The sequence below is a fragment of the Pithys albifrons genome, chromosome 1, assembly GCF_047495875.1.
Source record: "Pithys albifrons albifrons isolate INPA30051 chromosome 1, PitAlb_v1, whole genome shotgun sequence".
Classification (NCBI taxonomy): domain Eukaryota; kingdom Metazoa; phylum Chordata; class Aves; order Passeriformes; family Thamnophilidae; genus Pithys; species Pithys albifrons.
Window position 1 is genome coordinate 89,405,399 of NC_092458.1, and position 8,709 is coordinate 89,414,107.

Sequence of the window (8,709 nt, forward strand, 5' to 3'; positions counted from 1 at the left end):
GGGATTGTCTGGCCAGTCCAGGCATTTGTTCCTGGGAAGGTACCTGGAAGAAAGTTCAAGTGCACACATCACGGAGGACCTCAAAATTTGTTGGAGCATGCAGTCCTCACCCCCAGGTGGTGAGTTCCACCAGGTGAAGGCATACAGAAAGCCCCAAATAAGGCAGGAACCAGGACAGTCCAGACACCCCAAACTTCAGATCTCTACTTTAGCATGTTCACATGTGAAGGTTTCTAAGCTTGGTGTCACCAGAATCTATGTTTCTTATTTCTCAAGGGAAACAATTTTCCAAAAGAGAAGGAAATGCAGAACTGCAAGACGTAACTTCAGTGAGTTACATCCATCATCACTTTTGGATCTGCACCAGATCCTTGGGGAAAAAAAGCATCAGCTTTGAGTGAAGTATTACATTATAGAATCTACATAGAGATGTTTAGTCTAAAATAACCAATTCAGAAAAGGACATTTGGGAGAATCAATTTGCCAGACAAGCTGATTTAATCAGACTGATCCACGGATAAATGAGGTCTAAATGTTTCACATGAAGAGGTAAAACGCTTGTTTTGTGTTTGGGACCTAAATTATCATGCAGTGACCAGCAGGCTTGAATTTCTCTTTTATAGACACATCACTGAAGCATATAAGCATGGTAACACATCTGTCAAGGGTGAAATTCCACAAGGCACATTTACTCCTGTCTTCACCCTACATACCTGAAGGGAAACTTTAATTCTCTTTCTTTCCTCCATGCATCCAGTACCACTGCCTCAAACACCAACTCCATCTCCAGCAGCACGGCACATGTACAACAGTACAGCCTTGCAAGAAAGCAGCATGGAGACTTCTGCAAATAACGAGAAAAGTAGGGCAGCTTTTCCCTAAGTATCACACCCAGATCCACAGGGATAGCAGCATCAGAGGCTGCTGTCTGTGAAGGAAAGGGCTGCGGCAGGTGCCGCGAGCATTGATCCGAGGCAGGCCTGAAGGACCAGAGGCACTGTGCTCATCCACATCCCATCAGCTCAGCTGGCCTGAAACAAATACAGCTGCAAGGGAGAATTTACATGCGTGGCAACTCGAGTTCCAATTAGCTGAGGAAATGGGTCCTGGGAGATCAAATTAGTTTGTGGCAGCAAGAATAGTTAATTTAGCATGCTCAGACAAGCAATTATTTCTTTCCCTAAATACCACTCTCTCCATGCATTGATGCCTCTCTGCACGGATCCACAGCCGTATCGTGTAATATCATTTGTGACAGCCTTTTAGAAGCTGTTCTGCAGAGAAAATAATCCAGGTTTACTTTAGCTAACCCAGCCTGAGAACAAGACAGAAACACAGGCAAGAGGGTTGCTGGGAGCACATATGGGATTGCAAAAGCAGGGCACAGCTTTACACACCTTCTGCACACAGAATTAGTGCCAAACTTCACACAGCCCGAACATCTCATGACCCAGACAGGAAAGGGAAGAGATACAACAGGAAACACTTAAAAATAATTTAAAAAATCAGGAACTTTTTTATTGTCAGAGTGACCAAACATGGGCAAAGGTTGCCCACAGAAGTTGTGGTCTTTATACCTGGAGATACTCAAAAGCCACCTGGACATGGTCCTGGACAATGCACCTTAAATGGCCCTGCTCAAGCAAGTGGTTGGACCTTGATGACCTTCAGAGGTCCCTTCCAACTTCAGCCATCTTGTGATTATGTGAAAAAGCTCATCAACTCACTCTGCTGGAGAGGGAAAGCAAATGGCCTGTATTTACATCCCCATCATGCAGGAAAGAGACTTGGTAGAGTTGGTTTTGCTGACTCCACACTGGCTGCTTTCCCAGCAGGGAGAGAGTTTTCAACTTTTGCATCAGACTGAGCTTTTGGCATTAACCTCAAGGTTTGGGATGAAACCACTCCCATACAGTGTCTGAAAAATAAAGGTTGTTTGGGTCATGATGGCACCTACAGGCCACATGAAAATACAACTTTGAAATAAAAATCTTTTCCTTGCATTCACATTTCAGTACTTTGGCAGTAACAACTCCAGAGTCCCCTATACGTGTGGAACTGGGCAGAGAAGACTTGTGTTTTTCAAAGAATAAACAGAGAAGGCACCTTTGCAGGCATAAGGTTCACTTGTGCTTGGTGTTGTTGGGTTTTTTTCTGAACAGAGCCCCTTTACAATTGGAATTCTCCTGTACTACAAGGGATCCAGTGTCAAAATAAAAATCTTTTACTTCTTGTCTCCCATTCAAAGGAGTAACAGAATCAGTGGAAATTCTAAGCACATATGGCACATATGACTTTCAGCTCACTATTTCCAAGTCTGGTACTGTATTTTTATCCAGAAGTTTTTTGCAATAAACAAACACATGGTTTAGGCTGGTATTTTATTATGGAAAATGAAAATTAACTCAGCTTATGAGAGCAGTCAGGCAGGCTTCGAAGTTCTTAAAAACGTAACACAGAACTTGCCTGTTACCCAATTAATGCAAACCCCACAGTCAAACTGACACCAGGAAGAAATATTTAGAAAGCAAGCCATAGTTCTTCAGGAAAATGCTTGGGTCTCACTCAGCCATTTTAGCCAGCTAGTAATTTTAAACTTCAGCCTGCTTGGACAGCAGAAACTTCCATGGTTTAAAAGGAGCATCTGTTTGTAGACCAAAGGAGTACGCTGAGTTCCAGACACCCTCTCTATATCCACCTGGTTTAGATATAAAGATCCTACATTTTTACACTTCCCATAATTTTAAAAGATGCAAGACAACCAGCAAGCAATTAAGATTTATTCTTATGAAGGACAAATGTCAGCACATAATACATCTCACTTTATTTATATCCCATGAACATCACTGCAATTCCAGGAACTCAGCATACGCTGAACGGCCGCTTGTATTTACCTTCTTTGATAAGCTTCTCTTTACGGTCCTGTGGAAGAAAGAGAACATTCATCATTATTTTACTAGAGAAGGATTTCCAATCAGCCTAGGATAAGAGAGCAGCAGTTGCACTATTTCAGCATGGACAACATGAAGGCAGCACCAAATAAAATCTTAAGCATCTTTTCCACTCTAAATGATTCTACAAGCACAAACTCTGCTAAGAGCTGCTGAGGTTCAAGAGAAAAAGACTAAGTAAGGCACTTAACTTTACCTACTAAAGACCTGCTCAGAATGACCTCTCCTCACATCTAGCTACTCTCACAGGCCACCAGAGATCAGTTCTTGGGATGTATTTTTCACCAAACTAGTTGTGTCACAGTTAATTTGTACCTTAGTTTCTACCTCCTCCTTGTGGCTGAATAATCCAGCTTAGAGATCTAATTATGGAAAAACTTCCTACTAACTGGCCCAACTGTGCCTGTGCTCACTTTCAACCCATTTCCATCTCACTCTGCAGTCATTTACCTTCCTGACAGGTACCATTACACTGCAGATACTGCCCAGATTCCTGCTGGATGAAACCAGGAGATTTGCTTAAAACTTAGCAACTTACCTCTTGCTTTCCCAGACACACAGCAAACACTCCTCTGAGAAGAGGTATCATGATTATTGTGCCTTATTTACTACCAGAAAAACTAGAAAAATCCCCAAACATCATTAAAGGAACTGCAGTAAAGAAAACAGATTATCCTGGACACTAATTAAAGACTTCAGCATGACAAAATACTGCAGAGGTACTGAAGTCTGAAAAACATTCACATCAACACACTCAGCATGTTTCCTGTCTTTTTGATTCATCCTAGCAAACAATATTCCCTACAAATATTCTGTTAATTCATATTAGTGCTTCTTGGTTTATGACTCGATCTAAAATGTTACTTCTGTGCAAAAGAGGGAAAAAGTGTTTGACAACAGCCACAAATTCTTTACCAAAACCAGGCACTGTCTGCCAGTTACCAGCATTTTCTTACACATGTATGTAGCTGTGTTTTCTCACAGTGGTTGACCATTGCTCATGTCCACACATTCTGATGTCCACATTTAAGGAGTTAGAATGGAACATAAACCTTCCAAAATCTTAAAGATCCAGCTGAGGTCAGGCACTGCAATCAGCATTATTACTCCTCTCCATGTGTTTCATGAGATTAGAGAAATGGTCAAGCAATTGCACAGGGACATTGCTAGGCCTGTCACCCTATTTATTTTACGTTTAGAAAGCACAGTTATTGCATGTCAACTGCTGAAAGTAAGTCTCTTACAATTAATTCCCACTGTCGGTGCTACAGAGAGCTTTGCTACAGCAGTACAGCCTGACCAGGCTGGCCATACCCAAGGGCACACGAAAGGGCTCTTACAAAAACAAGACTTGACAACCACTTATGAGGCTCTGAAACTGTAGGCTCGGTATCAGCCTTCCTTCCCTCGTTACTTGCATGGTATTAATCATTCTTAGGTGCACAAGGATCCCGTAAGTTGAGGCTCCAGGCAGACCTGCACCTCACGGCCTGGTGCTCTGGGTGTTCGCCGGCGGACTCACCCTGTCAGCTTTGAAGACAGCCATCCAGAAGAGGATGGGGCCTATGGCCCAAACAGCTCCCAGGAAGGACGTCTTGGGAGTCGGGCGGAAATTGGGGTAGACATTCTGCGTCCTCGCATAGACCCAGCGGAGCAGGGCGGGGTTTTCCTGGGGTGCAAAGAACACGGCGGTGAGGCCCGCGGGGCCCTGCCGAGGCCACTGCGCGCCCCGGCCCAAGGGCGGCCGGGAAGGGCACCGAGGTCACGGGGAGAGCGGGAGAGCCCCGCGGGCAAGGGCAGAGCTCCAGCCCCGGCCCCGCCGGCTGAGGCGGCCAAACCCCGCGCGTCGCCGCCGCCCCCGGCCCGCGGCCTCCCCACTCACGATGACGGCGGGCGGGTTGGGGTTGTTGAGCTGCAGCTGGTACTGCCGCTTGAGCCGGGCGCGGATCGCCAGGCGCTCGGCCTCGGCGCGGCGCTTCTCCGGCGACGCGTCGTAGGTGTCGGGGTCGAGCTCCGTGGGAAGCGACACGTACGCGTTGGGCCGATACCGCTTCGCCGCCGACTCCGGCGGCGGCCCGGGCGCCATCTTGAAGCCCCCGCGCCTGGCACCGCCCCCGCGCGCGGAGAACGGCGGGAACTTCCTGCGGGGAGCGGCAGGAGCGGCGCGGGCATGGGCATGGGCATGGGCATGGGCATGGGCATGGGCATGGGCATGGGCATGGGCATGGGCATGGGCATGGCCTCGGCCTCTGGGGAACGCGGGGCGAGGAAAGGCCTTGCCGGGGAAGGGACGGTCCTTGGTGTTTGCTCTTTGTGTACTTTCAGCGAGGAAGGAGATTTAACCCGTGAAACCGCAGCTGACAAGCTCTATGTCTCGTAACGTGCTCCTGGGACACCTGGCAGCCCACGGCTTAAACAGGGGCACTCTCTGCTGGGTTAGGAGCTGGCTGGTGGCCCGGAGAGTGCTGGTGAATGGGCCTGCATTCAGCTAGCGGCCGGTCACCAGTGGCGTCCCCCAGGGGTCAGTGTGGGTTCAGTTTGTTTAACATCGTTATTGATGATTTAGATGAGGGGACTGAGTCCATCATTACCAAATTTGCTGATGACACCAAGTTGGGAGGGAGTGTCGACCTGCTGGAAGGCAGGAGGGCTCTGCAGAGGGATCTGGATAGACTTGAGAGATGGGCTGATTCCAATGGGATGAGGTTTAACAAGGCCAAGTGCCGGGTCCTGCACTTTGGCCACGACAACCCCCTGCAGCGCTACAGGCTGGGCACAGAGTGGCTGGAGAACAGCCAGAGAGAAAGGGACCTGGGGGTACTAATTGACAGGAAGCTCAACATGAGCCAACAGTGTGCCCAGGTGGCCAAGAAGGCCAATGGGATCCTGTCCTGTATTAAAAATAGCGTGGCCAGCAGGACCAGGGCAGTGATCCTTCCCCTGTACTCTGCATTGGTGAGGCCACACCTTGAGTGTTGTGCTCAGTTCTGGGCCCCTCAGTTCAGGAAAGATACTGAGGGGCTGGAGCGGGTCCAGAGAAGAGCAACAAGGCTGGTGAAGGGACTGGAGCACAAGTCCTGTGGGGAGAGGCTGAGGGAGCTGGGGTTGTTTAGCCTGGAGAAGAGGAGGCTCAGAGGTGACCTCAGCACTGTCTAGAACTACCTGAAGGGAAGTTCTAGCCAGGTGGGGGTTGATCTCTTCTCCCAGGCACTCAGCAATAGGACAAGGGGGCATGGGCTCAAGCTCTGCCAGGGGAAATTGAAGTTGGAGATCAGAAAAAAATTCTTTGCAGAGAGAGTAATCAGGCATTGGAATGGGCTGCCCAGAGAGGAGGTGGATTCCCCATCCCTGGAGGTTTTTAAACAGAGATTGGGTGTGGCACTGAGTGCCATGATCTGGTAAAGGGACTGGAGTTGGACCAAGGGTTGGACTTGATGATCTCGGAGGTCTTTTCCAACCCAATCAATTCTATGATTCTATGAAAACAATGATAGCAGTTACACTGATTTGGACAAAATAAGTTAGTGGCTGTGCATATATATAGTTATGGCCTGATTTAAACTGGGGTAACTGCAGACTCAGGTAATGTTGGATGAGGGATTACAGTTTCCTCCTAAGCACACACAAAATAATACTGCTGACTTTATTTAAGATACTGTGCTTTGGCACTGCAATAATAGAGCAAAAGCTCTGCCTCACATCTTACAATTTCATTCTTCTTTTCCCTAAGCACTTGGAAAATAGATTCTTTCCTTTCGGTCTGAGCAGCTAATTAGAAGTTGTGAGTTGCTTCCAGCAGGATGAAATACAAGTTGGATATTCCTGCAGTTCATGTACCTTGAGGACCCACACACACAGCAGGAGGTACTTTTCCCCCTCTCAAGTACAAGCCTGTAGTCCTCTCAGAAATCTCTCCTGCTGTTTCTCCAGCTTTTTCGCCCTCATTTTCTTTGCAAACACGTGGCTGCAAATCCAAATGAAAAGCAAGCTGCTTCATTCACAGTCAGCTCTCAAGGAAGTACTTACATACCCTGTTGCTTTTTTCCTCTGAGTTTTCAGCCTGGGTCAATGGCTCCTGTTGCATGGAACAATTTAGTCCCTTTACTTTCCTGTTTTGTGACCATCGGATTTAGTGAGCCCCAAGATTGTCTCTCCATGACCAGCAAGTGGGGAGCTACTTTAGCAGTGCAGTACCTGTATCAGCAGCACTTCCATGTGGCACTCCTATGGTACTTTCATCTCTGAGTGTTTCCAAAGGCCTGGCAGCCTGTGTTTCCCAGCCCATGTGTGGCTTGCTTCTTTAAAACTATTCTTCCCCACTCTCTTATTTCTTAATAAGTGACACATGCAGCCTTGAAACAGATTGATTCCTGGCAGGAGCAGGAGTGCAAGTTGGATTAGCAAACTGAGAAGGGTTAGCTGCTCTCTGGGAAATGGTGGGTGTTTTTTCCCTCTTTTCTGCATCAGAGTGGAATAGAAGCCTCCTGTTCCTGTGGATCTCCCAAAGGACTTTATAACAGCCAGATGCTTTCCTCCCAGTCTGCTGGCTCTTGAGGCCTGTCTGTGGTGGTGTGTGACAGTTCCTGTGGTCAGGAGAAAAGATGGTCATGTGGTGAAGTCACTTGGCAAAGGCAGCAGGTTCAGCTCCCAGTCCTGTTGCATAATCTTTGTGATCTTATCAGTGCAGGTCTAAGCTGTGCCTTCTCCCTCTCCCCAGAGGTCATAGCTTGGCATGCAAACATGCTGAAATTAATTCTACTGGGAGAAAAACAAGGTACAAAGCAACTCTGTGCTTTGCAATTTGTTTTTTTCATTCCTTCAGGGGTGAATTTGTGCACTTTCTTCATTTCATAACAGCTGTGTCTCTAACTTCAAAACGCACTTTTCAGCAAAAGCCCAAGTCACCAGGAGTAAGTGTCTAAACCTTGAATAAAGCAATGCAGGACAAAGACAGAAACACTGCAGTCAAAGCACTTGACTGAAATCAGTGATTGTTTTTATTCCTGCTGACAGGGACTGCTGCACACAGTGAGGAATGCTGCGGTGACAAACTACTCCTGTGCAGATCTTCTGCAGCATCTGCTCCTTCTGGGCCACCCCACCGCAGACTCTGAGCACTGCCTGGCTGCTACTGCAAACTGCCTTGGAAACAAAAGATTTTCCAAGGAGCAAGACCCTTGTTGTCCCTGTTTTTGTCAGCCGGATCATGAAGCCCGTTTGACTCTGCTCCTGACTGCTGGTGTTGACCTAAGGCAAGCAGTGGGAGTATAAAACAGGTACTGGTGAGAGTAGGGCTGCTCTCAGCAGGCCAACACAGCCTAGAACTAGAGTATGCTGTTCATAAAACCAAATCCTTTTGGATTCACATGCCAGGGCTTAACAAGTAAGACCCCAAGTGTTTTTTCTTCTTCTTAATCAGAACTGATGTTTATTGAATGTTCGAGGTTGGCAGTATTAAATGAAATTGACAATTTCCCTATGAAAATGCCTTTGAAGTTTACATCATCTGTTTTCTTTGCCATTAGCAGTAACCAAAATGGAAAGAACCAGTCAAGACAATTAATCTTTGTCCAGAACCCTGGGGAGGGTTGACCTTGACTGGCTGCCAGATTTCCACCCAGCTGCTTTCTCACTCCTCAGTAGGACTGGGGGAGAAAATGACAGGAAATCTCAGGGATTGATGTAAGTGCTATTACTAAGAAAAGCAAAAGCTCTACAAGGAAGCAAAGTAAAAAGAGGAAATCATTCACTACATCCC

The 8,709-nt window shown here is 47.2% G+C and overlaps 1 protein-coding gene and 1 long non-coding RNA gene across 2 annotated transcripts; one reads left to right on the plus strand and one right to left on the minus strand.

Annotated features, from left to right (window-relative positions):
* Window positions 1-2,762: 2,762 nt before the first annotated feature.
* On the minus strand, window positions 2,763-5,089 carry NDUFB4 (NADH:ubiquinone oxidoreductase subunit B4). Its single transcript, XM_071572100.1, has 3 exons — window positions 4,834-5,089; window positions 4,474-4,620; window positions 2,763-2,922 (listed from the first exon to the last, which is right to left on the minus strand). Exons 1-3 carry the CDS (start codon window positions 5,035-5,037, stop codon window positions 2,863-2,865), a joined length of 411 nt encoding a protein of 136 aa, XP_071428201.1. The 5' UTR covers window positions 5,038-5,089; the 3' UTR covers window positions 2,763-2,862.
* An 87-nt stretch (window positions 5,090-5,176) lies between these two features.
* On the plus strand, window positions 5,177-8,396 carry LOC139679936 (uncharacterized). Its single transcript, XR_011699275.1, has 3 exons — window positions 5,177-5,472; window positions 6,682-6,815; window positions 7,965-8,396. It is a non-coding gene; the product is annotated as an uncharacterized lncRNA (long non-coding RNA).
* The last annotated feature ends 313 nt before the right edge of the window (window positions 8,397-8,709 follow it).